Source organism: Eutrema salsugineum, unplaced genomic scaffold (genome assembly GCF_000478725.1).
Source record: "Eutrema salsugineum unplaced genomic scaffold, Eutsalg1_0 scaffold_5, whole genome shotgun sequence".
NCBI classification, from domain to species: domain Eukaryota; kingdom Viridiplantae; phylum Streptophyta; class Magnoliopsida; order Brassicales; family Brassicaceae; genus Eutrema; species Eutrema salsugineum.
In genome coordinates this window covers 9,652,325-9,680,312 of record NW_006256612.1, presented here as the reverse complement: position 1 = coordinate 9,680,312, position 27,988 = coordinate 9,652,325, and the positions used below count along the sequence as shown (strand labels likewise).

The window sequence follows — 27,988 nt, the reverse complement described above, 5'->3', positions numbered from 1 at the left end:
ATTAAATTACAATTTTTTGTTAATTATTTTATTTTCTAGTATTGTTTTACACATTTTATTCAATTAATCTATGATATGTGTACATTAAAAAAGCTTGTTTTTTAATTTATAATTAACTTATTTATTTTCCACAAAATGTGCAGTTGCAGGTCGTTAATTAAATTGACAAGTGTTTTACGAATCTTGAAAGAAGATGGTGGTTTATGATGAAGCATGTGGTAGAAGGCCAAGACTGCTTGTGGTGGCCAACCGGCTTCCAGTTTCTGCAAAGAGAACCGGAGAAAATTCTTGGTCTCTGGAAATGAGTCCTGGTGGTTTAGTCAGTGGTCTTCTAGGTAACTGATCTCAAATATAATAAAAAAAATTTGATAATAATGTTTTTTTTTTGGGTCAACTCATAACAATGTTTTGATTGTTGACAAAAATAATAATAATATTTTATTGGTGTTTCTCCTAAAGGTGTGACAGCTCAATTTGATACCAAATGGGTTGGATGGCCTGGAGTGGATGTGTATGATGAAGTTGAGAAAAGAGCACTCTCTAAATCTCTTGCTGAGATGGTGCGGATATGAAACTTGATCTAACATAACAAAATTATCTATATCTATTTTAATTCATTAATACCAATTATTTTTAAAATGTAAATGCATGATTATTTATAAGAGTCTAATTAGCTTATACGAGGAACAAAAGATTGAGATGAAACCTATGAACTTTTCACATATCGGATGATCACTCTCTCACTGCTATTTGTTTTGCTTTGTTCTTTTTACTTGCAGAAGTGTATCCCTGTGTTCCTTGAAGAGGTTTTTGATCAATACTACAATGGTTATTGTAATGGTATTTTGTGGCCGATTCTTCATCACATGGGACTTCCACAAGAAGATCATCATCTTGACACAAACAAAACTTTCCAAACGCAATATGACGCATACAAGAAAGCAAATCGATTGTTTCTTGATGTCATAATCAAGAACTATGAAGAAGGAGATATTGTTTGGTGCCATGATTATCATCTCATGTTTCTTCCTCAATATCTTAAGGAATACAACAGCAAAATCAAAGTTGGATGGTTTCTTCATTCACCATTTCCTTCCTCTGAAGTCTACAAAACATTGCCTTCGCGATCAGAGCTTCTTCGTTCGGTTCTTAGAGCTGATTTACTTGGGTAAAATCTAAGACTTGAATCGTCAAATATGGTTGGGAATCATTTATATATTTGGATGAAAATATTTAGAATTTCTATATGTTACTTTTCAGTTTCCATACATATGATTTTGCAAGACATTTTGTGAGTACATGCACTCGGATTCTTGGAGTTGAAGGAACACATGAAGGAGTTGTGGATCAAGGCAGAGTCACTCGTGTAGCTGTTGTATGACTTCATATTTAAATCTTCAACATCTTTTTACATTGTTTTTCTATAACTTACACATCATATAAAAATTAATCTCTCTGTTTTTTTTTTCTTCGGAATTTTCAGTTTCCCATTGGAATAGATCCTGATCGGTTTATAAGAGCATGTGAGCTTCCTGAAGTCAAACAACAAATGAATGAGCTTAAAGAGAGATTTGCGGGCAAAAAGGTAAAAGGTCTTTTACGACCTCTGTTTGATGCTTAATTGAAAAGATAAGTTTTTATACATAACTTTTTTGTTGTGTTGACAGGTGATATTAGGTGTTGATCGTCTTGATATGATTAAAGGGATTCCACAGAAGTTTCTTGGTTTTGAGAAATTTCTAGAAGAAAATCCAAACTGGCGTGACAAAGTTGTGCTAGTGCAAATAGCAGTGCCAACAAGAAATGGTGTCCCTGAATGTAAAGCTTTTCAATTCTGTTATGCTTCTAAATTTGATTATATTTGTTCATCAGTTTTCTGAGATTGTGATATTGGGTTTTATTGTACAGATCGAAAGGTCAAAACTCAAGTTCATGGACTTGTTGGACGCATTAACGGTCGTTTTGGTTCTGTCTCTTCTCTTCCAATCCATCACATGGTTCGTTTGTTTTCTCAGCTAATTCAAGTTTTAATGATTTAGTGTTTTCTTCAACGTTTCTTGATAATTTTTTTTAATGATTTGATCTGTTAGGATCGTTCTGTGGACTTCAATTACTTATGTGCGCTTTACGCGATTGCAGGTAATTAATTTCCTTTACTAAACGTGATGATCATTGACTTGGTTACATTTCTTTAATTATATAACTTGTTTGATGAGTTTTGTTCTTCTTTATCTTTAGATGTAATGCTTGTAACATCTTTAAGAGATGGAATGAATCTTGTGAGTTATGAGTTCGTAGCTTGCCAAGAGGTGAAAAAAGGAGTTCTTGTTCTCAGTGAGGTAACAAAAATAATTGCATTTTCATTATTAACATTAATTCTAAAATTCTTTATTAATGTTTAACGTTATTGACTTCACATGAGATTTTAATACAGTTTGCAGGTGCTGGACAGTCTCTCGGTGCTGGAGCTCTACTTGTGAATCCTTGGAATGTTACAGAAGTTTCTTCTGCCATTAAAGAAGCTCTAAATATGCCAGCTGAAGAAAGGGAGAAGAGACACAGAGTTAATTTTCAGTATGTGAAAACTCATTCTGCTAAAAAATGGGGAGATGATTTCATGAGGTATATCGAAAGAAGAAGAAACCTTTAAATTTCTTCAAAACATCAACTCTTAAGAGTAAGAGCTTACTTATGCCAAGATTTTCCTTAACTTTATGCAGTGAACTCAATGAGATTTGCGCTGAATCCGAGATTCAAATTAGGAAAACCCCACAAGAACTTCCACAACAAGACGTGATTCAACGATATTTGCAGTCTAACAATAGACTGATAATCTTGGTAAAACTAGCTTGAGAGATTTTATGTTATATAGAATTTTTATATATTTCTGTTACTTATTTTTATTGATTACTGTTTTCAGGGTTTCTTTGGAACGCTCACTGAGCCAATGAATAACCAAACTGAGGAACTGGATCTTAAACTAAACCCAGAGCTAAAAGGAACACTGAAGGCATTATGCAATGATCCAAAAACAACTGTAGTTGTATTGAGTAGAAGTGGCAGAAACATATTAGATAAAGTATTATTAATTAAAATGTCTTTCTTTTCGTCTTTGCTTATTGTCCCACATATATCTCTATATTCTCACTGACTTTGTACTTAAAAAATTAGAACTTTGGAGAGTATAACATATGGTTGGCTGCGGAAAACGGAATGTTCTTAAGGCATACCACTGGAGAATGGGTGATGACAAATATGCCTCAAAACATGAACCTCGATTGGGTCGATGGTACAAAGGTTAGTAAGATCTCTAGAAAAATTCCAAGCTTTATAATCTTTTTACTTTAAATCTCTCTTGAAATCTTTTAAGGGTTAATTACTTTGCATATTGCAGAATGTTTTTGAGTATTTCACTGATCGAACTCCAAGATCGTTCTTCAAAGCAAACGAGACTTCCCTAGTATGGAATTATGAAAATGCAGGTGACTGACATATATATAGTTTTCTCGGCCTGTTTTTTGCATCTAAATGTTTATCTCTTTTTGTTGAATTTTCTCTTTTTTCTACTTCTTTTTGTAAGATATAAAATTTGGGAGAGCACAAGCAAGAGACATGTTACAATACTTATGGGCAGGACCAATCTCTAATGCATCAGTTGATGTCGTTCGAGGAAACCATTCTGTTGAAGTCCATGCGACGGGTGGGACTAAGGTAAATAATTCTCATTTTGAGGTATTCAAGCTACAATAGAGAATATTTAAAATGTATTGGACTGATGTAAATTGGTTTTTCAAATGTTCCTTCTCTGTTACTTAATTAGGGAGCAGCGATTGGTCGTATTTTAAGAGACATAATGCGCAAAGAATCTATGACTACGCCAATTGATTACGTCTTTTGCAGTGGTTACTTACTAGAGAAGGTAAAATTTTTTACTATGTATTCTACATTGCATACTTAGTTAGAATTTAGAATTTTGGCTTTTTGATTTTTTTTCTTTTAAAAATGGGTCGTTTGATATATGTTTACAGGACGAAGACATTTACACTTTCTTCGAATCAAAAATCGTGCCGTCCAAGTTATCTCATGAAACTAGGTCAAAGTCTTCAACCGGTAATCACTCCCTAAAGAAGATGAAGAAGAAGAAGGTTTCATCGAACGTTCTTGACCTCAAGAAAGAAAATTACTTTTCTGCAGCCATTGGACAAGCTCGCACAAAAGCTCGCTATGTCATTGATTCATCTGAAGATGTTGCGGATCTGCTCCACAAGCTTGCAGTTGCAGAAACAACAACAACAGGCACTGACCCATTTCCTGATAGCGAATTATGTGAATGCAAACGCAAATTCGAAACGCTGGATATCTATCGAACTAAGGAAATTAGCAATGGGAGACGCTGAGCTAATCGATATGTAAGAATCATGTGACATAAATAAATAAATCTAAGCCTTGTACTTTAATCGTTTGTAAAACCTTATTGGGTCTCGAATTTGAAATATTATCAATAAAAGCAGGTTTATATTTTAAAAAAAAAAACTTTCTACATTTAAGAAATTATTCTGATGATTCGAGAAGTGAAGTGTAGTTGATTAAGAAAAAAAGCAGGTTTATATTTTGTTTAAACTGTCTACATTTAAGAAAAAAACTTTCTACATACAACAAAGAAATGAAGTGTAGTTGATTATTCTGATGATTCGAGAAATTATTTTAATTACTTTCTACATTTGTGTCCCAAGCCTATTATTCAACCATTTCACCAACAACAAAAAAACATTAGTATTAATAAATTATATTGAAAAAATACACATATGTTAATGAGCTTTGGAAATATGATTGGGATAACATATATAAATAGACTAAGATATGCATTTGTAAATTGGTGCCAGATGGTTAAAATCTAAAAAGAAACTTCCCTTTATTGGAAAAGAACTATAACAACACCTGTTAATGGGCCACTGGTTGAAGTAAATAGATTGGATTGAAATTCAGCATTCTACAAAATATATTACCGAATAAAAGAATATTTGAATTCAGACTGTATCACACAATCATCTATAGAAATGCAAATAAATTTCGAATTTATCAAATTTTTGTACTTAGAAAAGTATACACATCACCACTATATAGTTGTTCTTATCCCAATGTATCTAAGATATATAAATTATAACAGTGAAAACGAAAACAGAAAGATAAAGTGCATGTAAACATATTAGATTTCATGACATTTTGGGAAGAAAACTACCAAGATAAAGTAGAATGAAAGATAATGAATATCTTCTAATGATCTCATGGATACAAGGGAAGATTAGATCACATACCAAGAAGATATTCTACCCCCAAAATTTGAATCGTAGACTTCTTATAAATTTGCAGGCAGACAAGAAACAATCTTCCCACAAACCCCATCGCACTGTTGACAATTTTCTGGTAAACAAAAAATAAATACACTATAAACCAGTTTTACAAATCAGACCATCTCATTTTTTATCAAATAAAAAGTATTTAAAGTTTTCTTGTTTGTTAGCAAAATTGAATTACCATTAGAATATATGGGTTCTTATCAAATTCAAAGTGTTTATAGTTTGCTTGTTTGTTTTGGCAAAAATTAACTATTGTTAGAATTATTTAAACTATCTATTTTAAAATTATCATTTTTTTTTAACATTTATTCATTTATTCGTTCGTATCTGTATATGAAGAAGCTTCTAATTCATAAGAAACGATGAAACAAAATAAAACTAACATAATCATGATAGTTTCTTGGGAGTTTCTTTCACATAAGTTTTTGACTTTCTCTGTTTCTAGACATCATATTTAGTTTAAGGAGTTGTAATTGTTATGTTTATTGCGTCCTTAAATGATATTCACTCAGCTTCTTTACATAGCCTGATTTGCTTTAAAAACAAAATTGTGCAGACCATTAGTTAGGTTGACAAGTGCCTTACGAATCTTGAAAGAAGCTAATGTCGCGTGATGATGCATGTGGTAAAAGGCCAAGACTGCTTGTTGTGGCTAACCGGCTTCCGGTTTCTGCAAAGAGAACCGGAGAAAATTCTTGGTCTCTGGAAATGAGCCCTGGTGGCAAATTTAATCTTCTAGGTAAGTCGTAAGATATGTAATTTAATACATCTTGATAATAATGTTGAATATTTGCAATATTTGCTGTGATCTTTGAAGGTGGTGTGACCGCTCAGTTTGATACCAAATGGGTTGGATGGCCTGGATTTGATGTGTATAATGAAGTTGAAAAAAATGCACTCTCGAAATCTCTAGCTGAAATGGTAGGGTCCTCCATTAAATAGATCATTCTTCTCATTGTTGATTAATTTTGAATGAAAACGTATAAATATATACATGTTATTAGAGTTGAAAAAAAAAATTCAATTTTGAGTTTGAAAAAATCATGAACTTATCACATATCCGATGATTATTCTCACGTTTTTCTTAAAAAAATGTTATGTTCTTTTTACTTGCAGAAGTGTATACCTGTGTTCCTTAACGAGGTTTTTGACCAATATTACAATGGTTACTCCAATGGTATTTTGTGGCCAATTCTCCATCACATGGGACTTCCACAAGAAGATGATCATGATGACACAAACAAAACTTTCCAAACAAAATATGATGCATACAAGAAAGCAAATCGAATGTTTCTTGATGTCGTAATTGAGAACTATGAAGAAGGAGATATTGTTTGGTGCCAAGATTACCATCTCATGTTTCTTCCTCAATATCTTAAAGAATACAACAAGAAGATCAAAGTTGGATGGTTTCTCCATTCACCATTTCCTTCCTCGGATGTCTACAAAACATTGCCCTCACGATCAGAGCTTCTTCGTTCGGTTCTTACAGCTGATTTACTTGGGTAAAATCTAAGACTTGAATCGTCAAATATGGTTAGGAATCATTTATTTGGATGAAAAATTAATAATTTCTATATGTTACTTTTCAGTTTCCATACATATGATTTTGCAAGAAATTTTGTGAGTACATGCACTCGAATTCTTGGAGTTGAAGGAACACATGAAGGAGTTGTGGATCAAGGCAGAGTCACTCGAGTAGCTGTTGTATGACTTCATATTCAAATCTTCAACATCGTTTCTTTATAACTTCAAGCATCACATCATAACAATAATTCATTGATCTCTGTATTATTATTTTTTTGGGGTGAATTTTCAGTTACCCATGGGAATAGATCCCGATCGGTTTATAAAAGCATGTAAGCTCCCTGAAGTCATACAACACATGAATGAGCTTAAAGATAGATTTTCTGGAAAAAAGGTGACACATTTTCTTGCAACCTTTAATCTGAAGCTAAAAATATTTTTACATGCATAAAACATTTTTTGGCCTTGACAGGTGATATTAGGTGTTGATCGTCTTGATATGATCAAAGGGATTCCACAAAAGTATCTTGGATTTGAGAAGTTTCTGGAAGAAAATCCGAATTGGCGCGATAAAGTTGTGTTAGTGCAAATTGCAGTGCCAACGAGAAATGGTGTCTCTGAATGTAAAAAGCTTTTATATTCTGTTATGCTTCTAAATTTACATAAGACTGATCTCCTCAGTTTTCTGATGAGATAGTGTTTTGTGTTTTATATACAGATGGAAAGGTCAAAAACCAAGTTCATGGACTCGTTGGACGCATTAACGGTCGTTTTGGTTCTGTCTCTTCTGTTCCAATTCATCACCTGGTTTATTTGCTTTCTCTGTTTTTATTCAAGTTTTCATGATTTAATATTTACTTCATCGTTTCTTGATAGCGTTTTTTCTCTCATTTTCTCTGACAGGATCGTTCTGTTCACTCCAATTACTTATGTGCACTCTACGCGATTGCAGGTAATTAAGTTCCTTCACTACACGTGATGATCATTGATTTGGTTTTAGTTCTTTGTATAACTTGTTTGATGAGTTGATTATTTTTTTCCTTTTAGATGTAATGCTTGTAACATCTTTGAGAGATGGATTGAATCTTGTTAGTCATGAATTTGTTGCTTGCCAAGAGGCCAAAAGAGGGGTTCTGATTCTCAGTGAGGTAATATAGATAATTGTGTTTTCAAAGTAAATATTTGACTCTAAGATTGCATTAGACTAATGTTTACATTTTATGATTTTTCATGTTATTTATAAAGTTTGCAGGTGCTGGACAGTCTCTCGGCGCTGGAGCTCTACTTGTGAATCCTTGGAATGTTACAGAAGTTTCTTCTGCCATTAAAGAAGCTCTAAATATGCCAGCTGAAGAAAGGGAAAAGAGACATAGAGTTAATTTTCAATATGTGAAAACTCATTCTGCTAAGAAATGGGGACTTGACTTCTTGAGGTAATCCAATGAAGAAGGAAAATTTAATTGTCTTCAAAAGCTTATTTATGCCTAGGTTTTGTTTAACTCGATGCAGTGAACTCAATGACGCGTTCGCTGAATCCGAGATGCAAATTAGAAAAAATCCACATGAAGTTCCACAACAAGATGTAATACAACGATATTCACAGTCTAACAATAGACTGATAATCTTGGTAATTAAGCTATAGCTTTGGGAGAATTTAATATTTTTTCTGTTTAAGTAATCTATATTAATAAACTATGAAATATATGTTTTCAGGGTTTCTGTGGAACACTCACTGAGCCAATGAATAGTCGAAGTAAGAAAATGGATCTTAAGCTAAACCCAGAGCTAAAAGGAACACTAAAGGCATTATGCAATGATCCAAAAACAACTGTAGTTGTATTGAGTAGAAGTGGCAGAAACATATTAGATAAAGTATTATTAATTAATGTCTTTCTTTTCATCTTTTCTTGTTGTCACACATATATCTCTATATTCTCACTGATTTGGTACTTACAAAAATTAGAACTTTGGAGAGTATAACATATGGTTGGCTGCGGAAAACGGAATGTTCTTAAGGCATACCACTGGAGAATGGGTGATGACAAATATGCCTCAAAACATGAACCTCGATTGGGTCGATGGTACAAAGGTTAGAATTTTCCTTTTAAAGAAAATCAAACTTGATGATCTTTCCTTTAATATATTTCTTGAAATCTTATATGGGTTGATTATTGTGTACATTATAGAATGTTTTTAAGTACTTCACTGATCGAACTCCAAGATCGTTTTTCGAAGCAAGTGAGACTTCTCTTGTATGGAATTACGAATATGCAGGTGATTTAGATAGTTTATTGGATACTTTCTCTTTCTTTTTGCTTACAAACACTTTAATATTGTTGTTGAATTTTTATTTTTTATTTTCTCTCTTTTTGTAAGATGTTGAATTTGGGAGAGCACAAGCAAGAGACATGTTACAATGCTTATGGGCAGGACCAATCTCTAAAGCATCAGTTGATGTTGTTCGAGGAAATCAATCTGTTGAAGTCCATGCGACGGGTGGGACTAAGGTAAATAAATTAATATGCTTCTCATTTTGAGGTACTGTATTCAACGAATTATGAGCTACATCTATACAGTAGTAAATTGGGATTTTAAAATTTATATCTTCTTTCTCTGTTACTTAGGGAGCAGCAATTGGTCGTATATTGAGAGATATAGTACTGCACAAAACGTCTATGACTACACCGATTGATTATGTCTTTTGCAGTGGTAACTTCTTGGAGAAGGTAAAGCCTATATGTAACCTAAATTACTCAATCAGAAATTAGATTCTTGCCGGTTTGGTTTTTTTTTTTTTCATACAAATGCGTCGACGTATCTTACAGGACGAAGACATATACACTTTCTTCGAATCAGAGATCTTGTCGCCTAAGTTATCTTATGAAACTAGGTCGAAGTCGTCTTCAATTGATCACTCTCTAAAGAAGAAGAAGAAGATTTCACTGAACGTTCTTGGCCTCAAGAAAGAGAATTACTTCTCTGCAGCTCTCGGACAATCGCATACAAAAGCTCGATATTTCATTGACTCACCTGACAATGTTGTGGATTTGCTCAACAAGCTTGCAGTTGCAGATACGAGAACAACAACGACAATGATTGGCTCATTCACACTCGCTAAGCAAACGCAAATTTGATACACTCCATAGGCGGGAAGACCAAAGAAGCCGAACTCTGGCTAAATATATGTTGACTAAATCGTTTTGACCAAGTCTTTTGCTTAATAATTATTTGATGCATAATAAGAGGAGCCCACTGCTCTGAAATGTAGGAGCATGACCCTCAGTTGCTTTCTCATTTTCTTAGTTGTTTCAGCAATCTTTTCTTTACAGAGACTAAAAACCAAAAGAAATAAAGGTAGAGATTTCTTGCAATTTAACAATGCTTTGATTGGGACCTATCAACAAAATTCTAGGTCATAGATATAACCGTTTGTAAACCTTTATTAGGTCTTGATTTGTAATATTATCAGAAAACTATACCAGAAATCTAGTTTTTATCTATGAAATGGGCAACAAGAACACAATAAAATACATACAATAAGATACAGCCCTTAATGAATAAAAACTAGATTTCTTGTATAGTTTTTATATATCAAATCCTTGGTATCAGCCATGAACAATATGAACAATAACATACGTTGACAAAGTCAGTCACATGTCTTTTAGTCTTTATCGACCTACAGTCATTTAATTTAGGACAACGGACAATCCAATCAATCAAATAGTATTTCGACTGTTGAGGATATGGGACAATCTAATCAATCATGCATATAACGTGGGAAACTAAAATACGCTTTAGATCAACTGATCAACTACAAAAGAACACAAACCAATGCCCTCTCAACATCTAATAGCAATATCTACAATAGTGTTTTTTTTTTCTTTTTCGTCTAAGTAAGAAACCGTCATGGAATCCAAAGGAGCAGCTCAGTGGAGCTCAATTATAGTTCCTTCTGTTCAAGAGATGGTTAAGGAAAAGATGATCACGACCGTTCCTCCCAGGTATGTTCGGTCTGATCTAGACAAAACTGAAATCACCGATGGTTCTGGTCTAAACACCGAGATCCCAATCATTGACATGAAGCGGTTATGTTCTTCAACCGCCATCGCCATGGACTCTGAGGTTGAGAAACTCGACTTTGCTTGCAAAGAATGGGGATTTTTCCAGGTAAAAAGTTAAAAGTCTCCAACTTTACTTTGTTACAAATCAACCCCTCATCTTTCTTTATTAACATGTTAGACCTCATATGGAGCTTTCAGACTTGTTTAGGCTAGTCTCAGAATCTACTAGTTTTGTTTTACAAAATTGCTCTACAAGAACTTTTTTTTTTTTTACAAAATAAGTCTAATTTCTTTTGATTCCCACGTAAGTCTCCGAATTGACATCAAATGTATGGTTGCCTAGACTCCTAGTGGTTAGTTGGTGGAAGGAAGTTGTTCTATGTGTCCTAGGTTCAACCTTTTTTGGAGGGATAATTTACGCGTACTATCAACCGCCCGGTCCCAGACCATAAAATCTTAGAACTTTTTTTTAAAAAATTGCAATTAAGCTCGTTTCTTACAAAACAATCCCTATTCTTTATTTTATTAGCATATTAAACCCAAAAATAGAGCATTATATAACACATTCTGTTTCAAAATTTATCATTGTGATGCTGTGAGTATGTCTTTATAATCATCTACAGCTTGTAAACCATGGTATAGACCCAAGTTTTTTGGAGAAAACAAAGGCGGGGATTCATGGCTTCTTCAACCTTCCCATGGAAGAAAAGAAGAAGTTATGGCAGCTATCAAATGAGATCGAAGGTTTCGGACAAGCTTTTGTGATTTCAGAAGATCAGAAACTCGACTGGGCAGATTTGTTCTTCCTTACTGTGCAACCTGTTGAATCACGCAAGCCTCACTTGTTCCCCAAGCTACCTCTTCACTTTAGGTTCTTTTTTCTTGTTGCATTAAAAAAATGTCTTAACTCTCAACATTTATTAAATATATCCACAGACTATTTCACTGTATAAGTCACTGGTTTCCTGTTTCTTCAGAGACACATTGGAGACGTATTCTGCTGAAGTGCAGAACGTAGCTAAGATCTTAGTAGCGAGAATGGCGAGAGCCCTAGAGATCAAACCAGAGGAAATGTTAAAGTTGTTTGATGATGTTGATTCGATCCAATCTATGAGGATGAATTACTACCCTCCGTGTCCACAACCCGATCAGGTTATCGGTCTAACTCCGCATTCCGATTCCGTAGGACTCACCATATTGCTGCAGGTGAATGACGTTGAAGGTCTCCAGATCAAGAAAGATGGGAAATGGGTTCCTGTAAAGCCTCTCCCGAATGCTTTCATTGTCAATATTGGAGACGTGTTAGAGGTAATTAAACTATATTGAATTCATATGGTAATGGGATCACTGTTTAAATGGTTCTAATAATGGGTTTTTTGGTTTAATGTTAGATCGTAACGAATGGGACATATCGAAGCATTGAGCATCGAGGAGTTGTGAATTCAGAAAAAGAGAGGCTCTCTATTGCAACGTTTCACAACCCGGGAATGTATAAAGAAGTTGGTCCCGCGAAAAGCCTCGTCCAAAGGCAAAAGGTTGCAAAATTCAAAAGGCTGACCATGGAAGAGTACATGGATGGTTTGTTCTCCCGTGAGCTCGACGGAAAAGCTTATCTCGATGCTTTGAGAATCTAAATGAAGTGTTGCCTTGTGACCCAAGAAACCTTGTCATATATCTACTCTGTTCTCCTTCTCTGTTTCCTTGATTTCCTTGGTAAACAATCTTCATGATCTTATATTCTTTTTCTCTCTATTTACTTCTTATCTGATAAAGACAAAAGTTCTCTAGTTGAGAATCTTTCTACGTATTACTATTATAAGACAATAGATAAGCTTGTAAGTTTTCGTATCTTAATGGTCGTTGTTGCTCAAATCTTTATCTAATAATAGTGATCACTTGATTTACACATTGTTATCTTCTAAGTTATGAGTGGAGGGTTTATCGCAAAATCTCCAACTTCAACCTTCGATTCCTAAATTTAGTAAATTTTGTGTTAGCGTGCGCTGTGAGGAAAGACTAATTCACAAGATTCTTAGATAACTTAAGACATACATTCCACTTAACGTAATACCAATCTCTTGTTCAATCTTGTGGCTAACGTCAACAGATCTCTTCAAGCGTAGGATGTTAATTTTGATAAAAACATATATTTCCCTAAAAATAGAAAAACAATATAAGAGATAAAAAAAACAAATTAAGGTTAAACTTTATTGTAATTAATGGACAAATATACAGAGTAAATTTGTTGACAAAAAAAAATTATAGATGTATTTTGGTCAATTGGCTCCCAGTTAACGCATGTGAGTTTGCCTCGGCTTATATATACCAATACCATATATGAAGCTAGTTAACATATAATATTCAGAAATTTAGCTCTGCAATGGAGAAGAGTGGGGATGGATCATTCAGATTCATCAAAAGACTTATGCTCATACTTTCATGTCTTTCATATTCCGTTGTTGGATCAGACTGTACAACAACAACAACAATCGATTATGTATCGGCTTTGGGAGATCCCGGGATGAAAAATGATGGCTTAAGGGTAGCTATAGAAGCTTGGAACCAATGCAACGAGGTTGGTGAAGAAGCTAAGAATATGGGAAGTCCTCGAATGGCAGATTGCTTTGATCTCGATTACTCTAGCTTGCCCGGTAAAATCTCATTGCTGTTATGTTCTTATTTCCTAGTTTTAGCCTTTTAGGTTTCAAATACAACTCTCGCGTTTGCGTTACATGGAAAAAAAAATTGAACCAAAAAAAAAAAAAATCACATTTTATTGTGTTCTTAAACCTCAAAAGCTGAAACTGTTTTATTGTGTTCTTGGGGTACATATTTAGTAAGAATAAACCATAAAGTTGACGAAAAAGACAACAAACTCGGGGTACAAAACGGAACGTACGGAGGAATAATAGCCGGAGACGATGCAGATATCTATGCTGCACAAAAGGAGATATACTTAGGAAACAAATGTCAAGTTATGGACAAGCCAAATCCATGGCAGTTTTGGATGATAATGCTAAAGAACGGTAACACGGATACTTTAGCCGCGATTTGTCCGGAAAACGGCAAAAAGGCGAATCCTTTTCCTCCGACAGGGAGGTTTCCGTGTTTCGGGAAAGGATGTATGAACATGCCATCGATGCATCATGAGTACACAAGCTTTGTGGATCAAGAAGGGCATATGATGAGTGGGAGTTTTTATGGAACTTGGGATTTGGATAGTGATAAAGAAGAAGATGAGTCGGTGGTTGGTAATAATTCGTATTATAAGGTGAAATGGGAGAAGAAGATTGGGGGAAATGAGAGTTGGGTTTTTCACCATGTTTTGAAGACTTCGTCTAAGTATCCATGGTTGATGCTTTATCTACGAGCTGACGCTTCTCGAGGTTTATCTGGTGGTTATCATTACGATACTAGAGGCATGATGAAGATGGTAAGTATCTAATCCGAATTTAAACGCATGCAAAAAAATGTTTTCAGTGTTTTGAGTAATCCTCTGTTTCATCTTTTGGTAACGCACTAATACGGTTTCGGGTTTAATTTCGGTTTGATTTTTTTTTTCCTAATTCTTATGAACCCATTTAGCTATGCTTTTTTGTTTTGGATTTGACAGTATATTTTTAGTATGATGAATGAGAAAATTAATTTTATTTTTAGTTAGCTGTCGGGTTTATTTACTTGTGGTTCAGTTTGGATTAGGTAAACCGGAAGATCAAACCGATTTTACTCTGTTTCAGAAATGTAAAACCATTTAAAAAAATATCGTTTTCAGCGTTTTGGGACTAAAATACTCTGTTTTGTATGATGTATTTATGACGCACAAGACGCCGAAATCGCCGAATTTCAAAGTTAGATTTAAGCTAGAGGTTCTAAAAGGTGGCGGTTCAGGGAGCCAATTTTATCTAATGGACATGGGAAGCTGCTGGAAAAACGATGGCAGAGACTGCGACGGCGAAGTCACCACCGACGTCACGAGGTACAGCGAGATGATAATTAACCCAGAGACAACCGCCGTTTGCAACCGCAATCGCTTAAACGCTTGCCCACCGCACCACACGTTTCCAAACGGGACTAAAGTTCATAGGACGGATAAGGAGAGGTTCCCTTACGAAGCGTATCACTACTACTGCGTTCCGGGAAACGCGCGTTTCGCGGAATCGCCGTACGAGGTTTGCGATCCGTACAGTAATCCACAACCGCAGGAGATTCTGCAGATCTTGCCTCATCCTGTGTGGGAACAGTTTGGGTATCCGACAAAGAAAGGACAAGGTTGGATTGGAGATCCAACAACTTGGGAACTCGATGTCGGAAAACTTTCTCAATCACTCTACTTTTACCAGGTATTGTTATCTATAAATATATATCTACATTTATGTATGTGCGTTATTACAATTACTTAAAATAATTGTTAAATTCGAACAAAAATTTGCAGGATCCTGGAACGAAACCGGTGGAGAGACACTGGTCGTCAATAGATTTAGGAACTGAAATATATATGAGCAAGAACCAAATTGCAGAATGGACTGTAACTGATTTCGACATCGTTATACCAATGACTCATATTTCAGTGGAATAATGTCATATATAAGACAGATGGGTATCAACGATAAATTCATCAAGAATTTCTTCATCTTCGAATTGTGAATATATAACATAATATTTCTAATTTATTCAATTTTTATTTTTAAGTATTTTTGTAGATCAGTCGAACCGAACCTATATAACCAATTACTCTATAGTTGCATCAACACCAAATCAAATTACAAAAAAAACAGTAATTGGTTTCACTTTTTTTTAACAGAACCTACACAACAAATCGATATCAAAACGTAAAACCTGATTATCCTCGACTTTCTCCAAATTTGTAACTGCCGATTTTATCCAAAGAAAATGGGAAAAGACGGCAAGTCACCATACCAAGAGCTAAGAATTTGATTGGCTATAGTTCATATATTCCCGTGGTCGCGAGGCAGTAGATTATTTGCGGATCTTCCCTATAGAGCACAGACTGAAACCACCGGAAGACGGTACCAACCGTTAATTAACAGCCGTCAAAAGACGAGAAGAAGCATTTCCGAGCCCTTTCTTTTCAGTTTCCTTTTAAGCTGATCGATTAAGTTGGTTTGGGTAACGAGAAAAGCGAGAGAAGAAAAAGGTTTCTCGTCTCTTTTTCTTCTTCTTTTGTGTGTGTGTTTTAATTTTCTGGGTTTTAGGGGTTTCGTTTGCAAAGTCGAGAGCTTTTTTTCTTGGAGCGCTATAATGGCGGGTGATTTTGCGATTGAAACCGAGAAATACTCTCTGTTGGAGGATTTTAATGTCGATGTTGAAGTGGAAAACCAAGAGTTTGAGACTTTCTCTCTTTGTTTTTGGGTTTACCTCTTAGATTCCACCACATACCCTTCCACAATCATCAGACAGGTTAGTTCTCCATTACTAAAAGCTAGCTTTTTTTCTCTAGTTTCTCTGAAATGTTCATCTTTTTGGTTCTGTGATACGATAGATTGCCCATATTCATGTTTTGTGAAAGGTTTAACCTCGCTTTTTGGAATTGGGAATAAAGGTTGGATCTTTTGGTTGCTCTTATGAAATTTGAGTAGAATTTTGACTGCCATTTTTTATTATTGTTTTGTATATACCATTTTGATGTTGATCGTTGTGATTTCAAGTTTTTTTTTTTAACTGGAACAACAGTTTTCATTGATTGATTTTCTGATTAAAGTGGATTTTCGTCTCAGGTTCACTCTGGCATGTGTGTTAGTGCACCTTTCCTTGTCCTTGATGAAAACAAGAAGATGATGCTTTTGCCATTGACTCTTCTTCACAAGGAAGCCCCTGATCCTGTAAACACTTCTTCTTGGACTGAAGTTCCTAATGTTTCTACAAAAGCTGAGTTTCCTCTTCAAAAATGGGTTCAAGTGGGTTGTGAGGTAATAAGGACATCTCTAAAGACTCTTTCTATAATCAATATCTCTTTTTTTTTGTTGTTGGATTTACTGATTTCTATTGTTTGCTAGGTTTCTAGAAACTACATGCGCCTTCATATTTGTGGAGAGATTGCAGGAGAGCAAGTCTTGACTTCTTTGATGAGCAATGGCACGAATTCAGATTGTGCACGAAAGATCTCGCTATTTAGTGTTGGTGGAGATGGTTATAGCGTTCAGGGTTTCATCCACTGTGCGGAAGTTTTGCCTTCTAGTGTCCCTGCAAAGTATCACTACACAAAGGTATCTGTTTCTTAAGTCTTTGCCTTGTTCTTTTTTCAAAAAAACTCTTGTTATGTGTTTCTAAATTTCGCTTCATCTCTTTGCCAGGACCCACCTCTTTGGTTATCTGTTGAGAAGCCATCCACATCTGGAATCGAATTAGATGAAGATGGTGTTTGGACTATCGTTGGCGGAATGGTTAGAGTGTTGCTGCTAATTGTGCATGCTTTTGATATCTTTTTGTCCATTTAGTCGAGATTCTGTTTTTTTTTTTTATTAGGCATCCTGCCGGAAGATTTTTTCGTTGGATGTTGTTCTATCCAATGCTATTGGACAGCCTGTGCACAAAGATGTGAAGGTTCATTCTCTTATGCTTTTGCTAAACTTCTGAACTTGTTTAGCTTAGGAAACATTTCTCTGATAACGCATTAATGGTTTAATCTTCCAGGTTCTGGCTTCTCTACTGTATGCTGATAGCGGGACGCCTGTTGAGAAGTCGAGTGACTCAGAGGCTCCCCTTTTGGTAACCTATGAAGGAGTTGAATTCTCAGCAGAAGATAAACCATGCAGCTTATTGAACGGATGTGCTTCCTTCAAGCTCAAAATATCTCAGGTAGTGATTGTAAGTCTAGGTCATTGGAGGGGCATTTTCACATTTCGTTTATTTGTTTTTGATTGTGTTGTTTTGTTAAGCTTTCTTCCAAGAGTGACAAGAGACTGTTCTGCATCAAATTCGAAATACCGAATAAGGGTTCTTATCCGTTCCTCGAAGCTGTTACCAACCCAATCCGTTGCATTTCAAAGAACCGTGATTCTGTTGCCCCCAAAAGGTTGAACCACATTGACCATTCTTTAGAGTTTGCATCAAGTAATGGAGCTTCAGATATTCTACATAGCTCTTCGTCTATGAAACGGATCAGATTAGAAGAAGAAAAGATACCTGAGAGTGAGGTAATCCAGTTTCTCTGATTTGCGTTTTGTTACATACCCATATATCGAGCTTTACTATGATTCTGCATTGTTGTTTCTCTTGAATTAGTTCGAGAATGGAAATGGCACGAGTATGGAATGGAAACCTCAGAGCCATGGAGAAGAAGAAGACGAAGAAGAAGATAACTCTTCAACTGACTCAGAAAACACCGAAATTCGAGACTCATCGGGTTTCAAAAGATATACAATCTCAGACTCGACGATTTTCAGATACTGTCTTGGAAACTTAACAGAGAGATCTCTTCTTCTGAAGGAAATCACAAACAATTCATCCGATGAAGAAGTTTCGGAATTTGCAGATCAAGTCTCTCTCTATTCCGGGTGCTCCCATCACAGGTAAATCACACTCACACGTCCCTCAAATACGTAAATTGCGAGGGTAAATAGAAACATGATGATTCTTCCAATTTTCTCCAGCTATCAAATCAAAATGGCAAGAAAACTGATAGCAGAAGGGACAAATGCGTGGATTCTGATCTCTCGGAACTATCAACGTGTTCATTGGGATAATGTGGTAATTGAGATTGAAGAACATTTTATGAGAATAGCTAAATGCAGCAGTAGATCTCTCACTCACCAGGTCTTCTCTCTTTCTCTTTATCATATTGCATGAACTCTTTACCGAGATGGAAATGTTGATCTGGTCTTGATGATGGACATTCAGTTCATAATGTGGCTCTGACATGAAACTGTTTTCAGGATTTTGAGCTTCTAAGGAGAATATGTGGATGCTATGAGTACATAACTCAAGAGAATTTTGAGAAAATGTGGTGTTGGTTGTTCCCTGTTGCTTCTGCTATATCCAGGGGATTGATTAACGGAATGTGGCGCTCTTCTTCGCCTAAATGGATCGAAGGGTTTGTGACTAAAGAAGAGGCAGAACATTCGCTGCAAAGTCAAGAACCGGGCACATTCATTCTCAGGTTCCCTACTTCAAGAAGCTGGCCACATCCTGATTCTGGCTCCTTGGTTGTGACGTATGTCGGTCATGATTTCGTTATTCACCATAGATTACTCACAATCGATCACATCTGCGAGTAAGAAGATCTCCATCTCCTTCTCCGATTCTCTCTTCTTTCTCTCTGTTTTGTGACACTTGTTTTTTGTTTTCTAGTTCTAGCGAAAGGTATACAGATGCGAAACCGTTGCAAGATATGCTTTTGGCGGAACCTGAGCTATCTCGGCTTGGAAGGTGAGAGAGAAAGATGGAGAAATTTTGTTAACTTTTGTTGAAGCAAAGAGACGTCAAATTCAAAATCTTAAAAATTGGGTTTTTTTTTTTTTGGGTTTGTTGCATTTTGCAGGATCATAAGAAGCATTTGACACTGAACAAGACAGACAATCATCGGTTATTATGGAGGTTTCATTATACTTTTGCTGATGTATAATAGATTTGCTAAGTCATCTTACTGATGATACTAACTTCTGTAAAGCTCAGTGATTTAAATTAGTGGAAATCAGTTTTTAAAATTCTTTTCTTTTTGCTTTTCTAAAGCGATTAAGAAATTCAGTTTCCGACAAGAAAGAAAGGAGTTATGAAATTAGCTTCGTAGGCTTGATTTTATATTTGTGTGGCCCAATTATGGCTACCCCAACTGGCAACTACTGCTTGGTCCCTTCTCCCTAGTTTGATTAAAAGTAAAATTGATTATGGTAATATTAAAAGTTAGTACTAATCTTCAAAATCCCTTGAACCTAATAATTGTACGGTAAGATGAAGTTTTAAAATTGTGAGATCTTAGAATAATGGTATTATAATGAGCCCTATGGAGTATATAATAGTTGTCTTGAAATCAGGATATTCTCTAATCTCGAAATATTTTGATACGAGTTGGATGATTGACCAACAAGTATAAAACACGTGGGGATATCTCAGCTTCTGGTTTGATAAAGCAGAGGACGATGGGCTCTTTTTATTTTTATTTTTTAATGTTTTTTTCCCTCTCTCCATTTGTAATTGTATATTGAATAAAAAACGGACACAAATCTGAAATCTCTTTCGTCCTCCAAAGGTCGAGTTTTGAGAGAGATTTCTCATGTGGTTTTGTCTCGTCCACCCAAAGAAAATCAAGAAAAAAAAAAAAGAAAACTCGATTCACTTATATCACCCACTTAAAATTTCTTGTATTTTAATTTTTTTTCGATAATTTTCCATACACCCAATCTTTCGTCAGCGTTGAGACTTTGTACACACTTACTCGTGTTCAAAATCTAAGACTCTCAGTTTCCGAAGCTTAAAAAGTTGTCGTGCCTTTTGGATTTTGTCTTAGAAATGATGATGTCATGTCGGAATATAGACTTGGGTACGAGTGTTCTTGATCTGATGCCATGCGGGTGTCCTTGTAGCTCTTCTCCGACAAGTCGTCGAATCTTGTTTGGCAATTGTTCGAAGACTTTTTGTAGGATTGGTACCAGAAGCTATGGTGGTGGAAATTTGGTGTTTCTCCGACGAGATTCGGGGAGTTGCAGAGCGATTCCGGCGAAACCCAAGGAGAGTACTCTGCTCAATGGTATTGTTTTCAGTTTTCCTTTAAACAATTTAGTTTTGGAAGTATAATTTGATTTTGATTAGGTTTAGTAATTGAATGATTGTATGCTCTGACTTTTTGGTCATATAACAGTAAAGCTTTGAGCTTTACATTTTGTTTGCTATGTAGCACATATATTTTTTAACAGTAAAGCTTCTTTTTTTTAATGTTTGCTATGGAAAAAAAAAAAAAAAAACCCCCCTCTAACTTTGGCTGACACAAAGAGTCTTATAAAGCTGAGATACTCAAAACCAGAGAGAAGTCAAAAATTTTACACATTCTAGTACTTTAGTTCAGTTTTTTAAGCTCTTTGAATCTAGTGTGTGATGCTTATGATGAGAATAATGATGATTGTGTAGGTCTTGGTCAAGAAAAAACAGTGATGTTCAATCTAAGGCAAGAGTCACGAAAGCCGATATCTTTGGAAACTCTGTTTGAGATAGTGGCTGATGATCTGCAGAAGTTGAACGACAATCTTTTATCGGTTAGTATCTCGGCAACATTTCCTTGTGGTCTCTTAAAAGAGGTTTATCGTTCTTCTAATGTAAAATGCTCTTCACTATAGATTGTTGGTGCAGAAAATCCGGTTTTGATATCTGCAGCTGAGCAAATTTTCGGTGCTGGTGGTAAGAGGATGAGACCGGGTTTGGTGTTCCTTGTATCACGAGCCACTGCAGAATTAGCTGGCTTAAAGTAATCTATACAGTTTCCATTGCTATTACATCTTTTGTCCTTAGAAAATCTGTAATCTTTTAGCGATTAAAAATGATGATTTCTCGTAAATCTCGGTGCAGGGAACTTACGCTAGAACACAGGCGTTTAGCTGAGATCATTGAAATGATTCACACCGCAAGTTTGATACACGATGATGTGTTAGACGAAAGTGATATGCGAAGAGGTGAGACAAAAGTTTCAATTCTTCTGATGGAGAATTTACATGTATTGTCTCTGCAAAGTATTTAAAGCTTTTCTTGTGTGTTTGTTAGGAAAGGAAACGGTTCACCAGCTTTTTGGAACAAGAGTAGCTGTATTAGCTGGAGATTTCATGTTTGCTCAAGCATCATGGTACTTAGCAAATCTCGAAAACCTAGAAGTCATTAAGCTCATAAGTCAGGTAAAATTCTTTTTTCTTTTTTTTTTCTTGAGATTGGAAGAAGCAACTCGGTCTGAATCTTGATTTTTTTATCTTTTTCAGGTGATCAAAGATTTCGCAAGCGGTGAGATAAAGCAAGCATCGAGCTTATTCGATTGTGACGTCAAGCTCGATGAGTACTTGCTCAAGAGTTACTACAAGACAGCTTCATTAGTAGCTGCAAGCACCAAAGGAGCTGCGATTTTCAGTAGTGTCGGAAGCGAGGTAGCGGAGCAAATGTATCAATTTGGGAAGAATCTTGGATTATCATTTCAAGTAGTTGATGACATTTTGGACTTCACTCAATCCTCAGAGCAACTAGGGAAGCCTGCAGCCAATGACTTAGCCAAAGGCAACATAACAGCGCCAGTGATCTTCGCGCTAGAGAATGAGCCGAGGCTAAGAGAGATCATTGAGTCTGAGTTTTGTGAGCCTGGATCTCTTGAAGAAGCCATTGACATGGTTAGAAATCGTGGTGGGATCAAGAGAGCTCAGGAATTGGCTAAGGAGAAAGCTGAATTTGCTTTAAAGAATCTGAATTGTCTTCCTAGAAGTGGTTTCAGATCAGCTCTTGAGGATATGGTGATGTTTAATCTTGAGAGGATTGATTAACTTCCCAGAGTATTTGTCAACGTGTAACTTTCTTTATTTGTAACACAGTTTTTTAAATTTTTTTACTGTATGTCATAAAGGAATAAAAAGTTAGTTTTTACACACACACAAAAAATAAGTTTCTGTTTATGTACTTATGAATGTACATAACTTTCTATCAAACCGGATAATTAATAAATTTTGATTTTAATTTAAAATACCTATTTGTACTAAACTAATCAAACAATTATATCGACCTGAAAAATGGAAAATATCTAACTTGATGTGTCTCTCCAACCATCGAGATTCCTTTTTATCTTCTTTGATTCGTTGCCTCTTATATAAGACTAAATAAGCTCAAAACATGTTAGTTAATTGTTTTGCCGAGATTCAACAAAAATATGAAAACTAATAAAAAAGTTGACAGGATATTTGAAGGGAAGTAGAAATTAAACAACCAAAAAAAAAAAGGAGAATAAAGACCTGGTTAATTAAGTTTTGCTGGTATTATGAAAAGGAAACACATGGTGGCCGCACAGACTAGGGGGTAAAACTGTCAATGATTGATTAGGCTGCCCTTAATTATGCAAGAACCAACTAATCAAATTATTTATCTTAAAAAGATAAACTAATCAGAATGGGGCGTTTCCCGCGTTTCGCGTTTCCACTACCACCAATCTGTTTCGCGTCGGTCGGTAAATATCTCGTCACTACCGTCCGGGGACATCGCCGCCGTTCCGGTTACTTCTAATTCCTAAACTTTTATTCTTTCTCTTTCTTTTCTCGATTTGCTCACGCCTACTCACAATTTGATTTTATCTACGAAAACGATCCTTAGACACAAATTCGTTAATTGGGCTAATGTTCGATGAGCCATTAGGAATTTAGGGTTTATAGGTGATTGAACAAATGTGAAGAGCAATTTCAGGGGAAATTAAGAAATCTTTTGAAATTTTCTAGATATGGATCTGTTTCTTATATACAAAAACACCCAAATAAATATTTCCTGACCAGATTCAAACTGCAATTACTACACACTTCGAGGTTCTGTTTTGTTGATGAACAAAAAAAAAAAGGAAGCACCTTTATTTTTGCTCAATCTTCTTCTACCTTGTCTAAACTTTTCGAATGATCAAATGAGCTCCATGTTGCGGAAATGTAGTTGCAGCTGGGAAAGGAGCATGTGTATACGATGGAGAGAGCTCAACACTGAACCGTTGAAGAACCGTTGCCACAAAGAGCTTAGCTTGCAACATTGAAAAGTTTTGGCCAATACAAGTCCGAGGGCCCGAGCTAAAAGGCAAGAAGGAGAGTCTTCCTTTGGTTGCGCTCGCAACGCCATTAACGAATCTCTCTGGCCTAAACTGTTTCACGTCGTCTCCCCAAAGATCAGGGTCATGGTGCACCAATAGCATTGGTATTGTGATCACAACTCCTTCGGGTAAAGAGAACTTCTCTAGCTTCACTTCTTGTTTTGTTATCCGACATGTGAAGTAAGCTGGCGAATAGAGTCTTAAAACTTCATGGAGGATCATTGTTACCTAATGATGATGCCCCCCAATTCAAAAGAAAAAGAAAGAGTTATGAGAAAACTTGTTGTTATAATGTTGTTTAATCGGGTTTGAATTTTGAAACGTGGACTTACGACTTTTAGGTGGCTTAACCCTTCGAAATCTGGCTCGTTGTTACCAAACGCCTGAGAAATCTCTTCTCTTGCTTTGTTTTGCCAGTCTTGATGTTGGCTTAGAGCAACAAGTGTCCAAACAAACAATGAAGAAGTAACATTTTGACCAGCTAGATAGAAAGCCTTACAGTCATCTATCATGTCGTCAAGACTCAGCCCAGAGTCTGGTCCTTGTTCTGTGATAGTTTTTGTATTCGAAGCCAACATCGAGCACAACAAGTCGCTGTTTTTGTCGGTACCTCTTCCTCTTTTTATCTCCTTCTCTTTTGTCTCAATCATAGCTTTAAACATAGCCCTCATGTCCCTTTCGGTTTCTCTCAACCTCTTGTTGAACTTTGTTGGCAAAAACCTGCAAATTACAAATACAAAATAAATTAAAAAAAAAAAATGAAATTTGAATCAGCAAAGTTAGCTTTCCAGTTCCAAACTCGTTTGATATCTTTTAAAGACCCATTTTTCTTACTTTGATCCAGGGATGTAGACGGATCGAATAGCTTGGAGACCAAGATCGATCTGTTCTTGCTGGATTTCGAAGATTTTGATGCCATCTATGTAGGAATCACCAAAAGAAGCACGAGCAAGCATGTTTCTGGTTAAGTCATGACAGTAAGTCCATGAATCAAGCTCCACTGTTCCTTTTGCTGAAGCTAATTTTTCCCATTCTTCTAACATCTCTTTGCAACTCGAGTTGAATGCTGGAAGTATACTCTGTCCATTTTTTTTTTTAAGAGGTTCATTTGAAAAATCAGAACCGATCTCATACAAAAAAAATCACATAAGTAGGTCTTTACGCAAATAAGCTTTACATTTATCTATATTGATTTATAACCATTTATTTCTTAGCGGCTGATTTATTTGGTTAAAGATAATGAATGTACAGTATGTGACTTTTCTTCATTGATAATGAAAAGTGATGTATTAGAAATTCTTGATTTGAAATATGATTTCACCTTTTTGTTATGTTTCTTTTTGGCTTTTCTGTTCTTTCGCTTTTAGACTTTTATAGTTAGGTGTTGGTGAGGTGGCGTGGCTTCTAGTTCTTTGCGGACTTTTTCTCTGTTTGTTCATTTTTCTTTAAATACCCTTTTTTGTTTTCTCCGGAAATATATTTTTTTTTTGTGTATGAGAGGTTTAATTGTTTGTTTCTTGGTAGTAAAAAAAAATTCTTCAAAAATGAGCTAATATATGATTTTTTATTATTTTATAAATCTCTCAGCTACCAATCAACTAAGCAAGTATAGACGTTACTCATCTGACTTTCTTTTCGGAAAAAGAGAAAAAGAGAATGAAACTGATCAAATCTAAAGAATGAGACGAAAATGACGTCCATAAAGTTCACATTATGTCAGAGTTAAAAAATAAATATAAAAAACAAAAATAGTTATTAGAGTCAAAATGAGCAGTGCATATTCATTCATTAATTAATTTATCGAAAAAAATAAATAAAGGGAAATAAATAAATACCTTCAAATTGTCGATACGAAAAGCAGGATTAAGAATGCTTCGATGCTTGGACCATTTGGGACCTTCGTGATTGAGAAGACCACTGAGGAAAACATGATTATGTGACCCAATCTTTGGTTTTGGAAAGAGTTCGTGTTTTGACATTATCTCTCGTAGTGTCTCTGGATCCATGACTATCACGTTCGGGTACGGTCCGTACCATGTGAAACATTTCTTCCCTGTTAAAACAATGAGGAAATATTGGTTAATTATTATCATTTGCTAATTTATATTTAGCTAATCCACGTATGAAACAACACACATATACGTATTGAAGAATGATATATTAGAGAAAGTAAATTGATATGATCCGCTGAGAGTGTTTTTTTTTTTTCAATGTGAACTAGATTAAGATTACAGCCAGGAACAAAAAAAGATAGATATAAATTATAAAATCAGATTTAGATCTTAATGACGCAAATCTTTGTATATAAATTAACATTATAATCTATATACACAATTAACTCTTTTAATTCCTTACTCTGAATCTTTAACAAACAAACAAAACAAAAAAAATTCCTTACTCTGAATCTCGCTGTTCATATATAACACACCTTGAAAATGATCTAAAATTGAAGATGAAGAAGATGAACAACCCCTAAGTCCTAACCAAATTTATAAAATGATATTTATGAATCTAACACAAGATCAAGTCTATTTGGTTCTGATTTAGATTCACATTTTCTTCAAATAAGTATTTAAAACAAAAAACCTAAAAACTTGAGAATTGAGTTGCGTGTGATGGATCATACCATGATTTAGAACAGTGTGATGGAGAAAAGGCATCATGCGAGGGAGAAAATCTGCAGCGAGAGGGAGAGGAAGAGAGTGAGCAGCTTGATCCATCTGATTACTCTCTCTCATATCTCCCATCAAAATTCTGTAAGAATTCCCAGAGAACCCTTGTTTCTTCAGATATTTCTCCAGTCTCTTTGGCCTTAACCAAACCCAATTCACAGCTCTCCATACCCAGTTCAGTATCAAGATCGAAAACCCGATCAAGAACAATTTTCTAACTGTAATTATCTCCATCATCTTGATCTTTGAAAAGGAAAGGAAGAAAGAAAGAAAGGAGACAGGACTATAATGATGATGCTTATAATTTCATCAGTTGACTATATATGTTGGAGGCAGCTGTATATATATATATATATATGCGTGAATAAATATACTGTATAACAAAAATGTGATAAAACTTGTTTATATACTTACGCATAGAGATATATGTAATAAATCGCTGTATGTGCAACTGGCAACGAATTTATAACAACAAGTTCTCTGGTGTATATTTCCAAAAAATTAATTTTGTCTTCCTTTCCTTACGCTACATGCATGTGGCTTTATTGCATGAGTATTTAGTATATGTTATACTTTTCATATTTTAATATATATACTCTATGATATACTTCCATATTTCCATTTTTTCTCCCCATTTTTTTTCCGCCTGTTTTTGTCGTCATTATCTACGTTAAAGTTAAAGATAGGAGAGTTCCCACGCAATTCTCACCTTAATTTATTTTCTTTGTTCCCCATTTCAGTTTTCATGATTGATATTTAGGTAGATAATTTGGAATTTACCTTAAAACTTATTTACGTTAAAACTTTAAAAGTAGCTAAACACCAATTATATCGATTTGTTAGTGTAAATTGTTAAGTTAATTTAATCGCAGACAATAAATATGGAACCAGGTGGCGCTGTTCTTTGGAGACGATGAATAGCAATGTCAACTCTCTTACGAAATGCATGTGATATAATATAGTAGTATTATATAAGATAATGTTCGTCCAACCATATCAATTAATTTTAATTTTGAATAATATAATGCAATTACGCGTAGACTAGGGTCATTATCATTTACTAAATTCCACGTCGGACAAAATAGACCGAACGGCTACGAGCGTCGTTGGTTAATTAAAATAGTTATAACGTAAGCTTATTTGATTAGCTAATAATTTATTGTTTGTTCAAAAAAAATAATAAATAGACTAGCCTTGGAGAAGAAAAAAATTCTTGTCGCGAAGCTATGACATATTACTTTACGCATCAGAAGTATCCCTAAAAATCCTATTAAAAAAATTGATTAAAGTAAATTGATAAGAGTAACGAAGTCTACTACCTGAAAATGATTTTATGTAGACTGAGAATAAAAAAAAGAATTGGTAAAAGTAAAGATGTCTATTCATGGTAGGGAAATAAATTGCATTATTCAATCAATGCATGCGATTATATGGCGTCATAGCTATCAATATTTCTCTACTGTGGATACAATGTAGTAATTTCATGATTGTACCAATAATTTTGAAAAACCAACTAAAAAGTCTAGGCATAGTCACCTCCGACTTCGTTTGTTATATGATCTAAAAAGGTGGTACGTTTCTTTATGTGTTAAAACCAACTAAAAAGCTGAGTCA

General features: G+C 35.1%; 8 protein-coding genes across 8 annotated transcripts; 6 read left to right on the top strand and 2 right to left on the bottom strand.

Moving 5' to 3' along the window:
* Positions 1 to 193: 193 nt before the first annotated feature.
* Positions 194 to 4,397, top strand: LOC18993195 (probable alpha,alpha-trehalose-phosphate synthase [UDP-forming] 2). Its single transcript, XM_024152951.1, has 17 exons — positions 194 to 335; positions 460 to 560; positions 780 to 1,168; positions 1,261 to 1,375; positions 1,484 to 1,585; positions 1,668 to 1,818; positions 1,909 to 1,997; positions 2,091 to 2,139; positions 2,239 to 2,339; positions 2,435 to 2,622; positions 2,721 to 2,838; positions 2,921 to 3,079; positions 3,172 to 3,297; positions 3,395 to 3,482; positions 3,581 to 3,711; positions 3,821 to 3,919; positions 4,029 to 4,397. Exons 1-17 carry the CDS (start codon positions 194 to 196, stop codon positions 4,395 to 4,397), a joined length of 2,517 nt encoding a protein of 838 aa, XP_024008719.1.
* A 1,563-nt stretch (positions 4,398 to 5,960) lies between these two features.
* Positions 5,961 to 10,018, top strand: LOC18993194 (probable alpha,alpha-trehalose-phosphate synthase [UDP-forming] 3). Its single transcript, XM_006416689.1, has 17 exons — positions 5,961 to 6,096; positions 6,175 to 6,278; positions 6,474 to 6,862; positions 6,950 to 7,064; positions 7,177 to 7,278; positions 7,357 to 7,507; positions 7,603 to 7,691; positions 7,788 to 7,836; positions 7,932 to 8,032; positions 8,130 to 8,317; positions 8,394 to 8,511; positions 8,598 to 8,756; positions 8,848 to 8,973; positions 9,071 to 9,158; positions 9,261 to 9,391; positions 9,509 to 9,610; positions 9,710 to 10,018. The coding sequence occupies exons 1-17, from the start codon at positions 5,961 to 5,963 to the stop codon at positions 10,016 to 10,018; spliced, it is 2,457 nt and encodes an 818-aa protein (XP_006416752.1).
* Positions 10,019 to 10,693: 675 nt separating this feature from the next.
* On the top strand, positions 10,694 to 12,817 carry LOC18993193 (protein SRG1). The gene is made up of 4 exons (XM_006416688.2): positions 10,694 to 11,051; positions 11,569 to 11,816; positions 11,923 to 12,253; positions 12,337 to 12,817. The coding sequence occupies exons 1-4, from the start codon at positions 10,791 to 10,793 to the stop codon at positions 12,577 to 12,579; spliced, it is 1,083 nt and encodes a 360-aa protein (XP_006416751.1). The 5' UTR covers positions 10,694 to 10,790; the 3' UTR covers positions 12,580 to 12,817.
* Positions 12,818 to 13,240: 423 nt separating this feature from the next.
* Positions 13,241 to 15,533, top strand: LOC18993192. The gene is made up of 4 exons (XM_006416687.2): positions 13,241 to 13,596; positions 13,783 to 14,378; positions 14,770 to 15,285; positions 15,378 to 15,533. The coding sequence occupies exons 1-4, from the start codon at positions 13,326 to 13,328 to the stop codon at positions 15,519 to 15,521; spliced, it is 1,527 nt and encodes a 508-aa protein (XP_006416750.1). The 5' UTR covers positions 13,241 to 13,325; the 3' UTR covers positions 15,522 to 15,533.
* A 454-nt stretch (positions 15,534 to 15,987) lies between these two features.
* On the top strand, positions 15,988 to 19,586 carry LOC18993191 (SH2 domain-containing protein A). Its single transcript, XM_024152567.1, has 12 exons — positions 15,988 to 16,363; positions 16,681 to 16,872; positions 16,960 to 17,169; positions 17,257 to 17,346; positions 17,429 to 17,506; positions 17,597 to 17,761; positions 17,842 to 18,099; positions 18,188 to 18,474; positions 18,556 to 18,718; positions 18,838 to 19,175; positions 19,253 to 19,330; positions 19,443 to 19,586. Exons 1-12 carry the CDS (start codon positions 16,205 to 16,207, stop codon positions 19,459 to 19,461), a joined length of 2,037 nt encoding a protein of 678 aa, XP_024008335.1. The 5' UTR covers positions 15,988 to 16,204; the 3' UTR covers positions 19,462 to 19,586.
* A 543-nt stretch (positions 19,587 to 20,129) lies between these two features.
* LOC18993190 (solanesyl diphosphate synthase 2, chloroplastic) lies at positions 20,130 to 22,572 on the top strand. Its single transcript, XM_006416685.2, has 6 exons — positions 20,130 to 20,648; positions 21,026 to 21,150; positions 21,232 to 21,359; positions 21,461 to 21,564; positions 21,653 to 21,780; positions 21,862 to 22,572. The coding sequence occupies exons 1-6, from the start codon at positions 20,411 to 20,413 to the stop codon at positions 22,408 to 22,410; spliced, it is 1,272 nt and encodes a 423-aa protein (XP_006416748.1). The 5' UTR covers positions 20,130 to 20,410; the 3' UTR covers positions 22,411 to 22,572.
* A 932-nt stretch (positions 22,573 to 23,504) lies between these two features.
* Positions 23,505 to 24,214, bottom strand: LOC112084032 (cytochrome P450 72C1). The gene is made up of 2 exons (XM_024152291.1): positions 24,035 to 24,214; positions 23,505 to 23,930 (listed from the first exon to the last, which is right to left on the bottom strand). The coding sequence occupies exons 1-2, from the start codon at positions 24,212 to 24,214 to the stop codon at positions 23,505 to 23,507; spliced, it is 606 nt and encodes a 201-aa protein (XP_024008059.1).
* LOC18993189 (cytochrome P450 72C1) lies at positions 24,085 to 26,670 on the bottom strand. Its single transcript, XM_024152751.1, is given in 5 exon segments — positions 24,085 to 24,291; positions 24,293 to 24,422; positions 24,537 to 24,781; positions 25,538 to 25,755; positions 26,329 to 26,670. Coding segments are annotated over 5 exon segments (942 nt in total). The 5' UTR covers positions 26,612 to 26,670; the 3' UTR covers positions 24,085 to 24,225.
* Positions 26,671 to 27,988: the final 1,318 nt, after the last annotated feature.

Bases quoted from the DNA above. Each gene is read 5' to 3' on its own strand.
- LOC18993195 (XM_024152951.1), top strand. From the start codon at position 194: ATGGTGGTTTATGATGAAGCATGTGGTAGAAGGCCAAGACTGCTTGTG. The intron at 2,340-2,434 runs GTAACAAAAATA...ATTTTAATACAG, and splicing joins GAGTTCTTGTTCTCAGTGAG to TTTGCAGGTGCTGGACAGTC. The intron at 2,623-2,720 runs GTATATCGAAAG...AACTTTATGCAG, and splicing joins TGGGGAGATGATTTCATGAG to TGAACTCAATGAGATTTGCG.
- LOC18993194 (XM_006416689.1), top strand. From the start codon at position 5,961: ATGTCGCGTGATGATGCATGTGGTAAAAGGCCAAGACTGCTTGTTGTG. The intron at 6,097-6,174 runs GTAAGTCGTAAG...TGATCTTTGAAG, and splicing joins TGGCAAATTTAATCTTCTAG to GTGGTGTGACCGCTCAGTTT. The intron at 9,159-9,260 runs GTGATTTAGATA...TCTTTTTGTAAG, and splicing joins ATGGAATTACGAATATGCAG to ATGTTGAATTTGGGAGAGCA.
- LOC18993193 (XM_006416688.2), top strand. From the start codon at position 10,791: ATGGAATCCAAAGGAGCAGCTCAGTGGAGCTCAATTATAGTTCCTTCT. The intron at 11,052-11,568 runs GTAAAAAGTTAA...AATCATCTACAG, and splicing joins AAGAATGGGGATTTTTCCAG to CTTGTAAACCATGGTATAGA. The intron at 11,817-11,922 runs GTTCTTTTTTCT...CTGTTTCTTCAG, and splicing joins AAGCTACCTCTTCACTTTAG to AGACACATTGGAGACGTATT.
- LOC18993192 (XM_006416687.2), top strand. From the start codon at position 13,326: ATGGAGAAGAGTGGGGATGGATCATTCAGATTCATCAAAAGACTTATG. The intron at 13,597-13,782 runs GTAAAATCTCAT...GTACATATTTAG, and splicing joins CGATTACTCTAGCTTGCCCG to TAAGAATAAACCATAAAGTT. The intron at 15,286-15,377 runs GTATTGTTATCT...AAAAATTTGCAG, and splicing joins AATCACTCTACTTTTACCAG to GATCCTGGAACGAAACCGGT.
- LOC18993191 (XM_024152567.1), top strand. From the start codon at position 16,205: ATGGCGGGTGATTTTGCGATTGAAACCGAGAAATACTCTCTGTTGGAG. The intron at 18,100-18,187 runs GTAATCCAGTTT...CTCTTGAATTAG, and splicing joins AAAAGATACCTGAGAGTGAG to TTCGAGAATGGAAATGGCAC. The intron at 18,475-18,555 runs GTAAATCACACT...AATTTTCTCCAG, and splicing joins TCCGGGTGCTCCCATCACAG to CTATCAAATCAAAATGGCAA.
- LOC18993190 (XM_006416685.2), top strand. From the start codon at position 20,411: ATGATGATGTCATGTCGGAATATAGACTTGGGTACGAGTGTTCTTGAT. The intron at 20,649-21,025 runs GTATTGTTTTCA...ATGATTGTGTAG, and splicing joins GGAGAGTACTCTGCTCAATG to GTCTTGGTCAAGAAAAAACA. The intron at 21,360-21,460 runs GTAATCTATACA...ATCTCGGTGCAG, and splicing joins GCAGAATTAGCTGGCTTAAA to GGAACTTACGCTAGAACACA.
- LOC112084032 (XM_024152291.1), bottom strand. From the start codon at position 24,214: ATGATAGATGACTGTAAGGCTTTCTATCTAGCTGGTCAAAATGTTACT. The intron at 23,931-24,034 runs GTAAGTCCACGT...CATCATCATTAG, and splicing joins GGTTAAGCCACCTAAAAGTC to GTAACAATGATCCTCCATGA.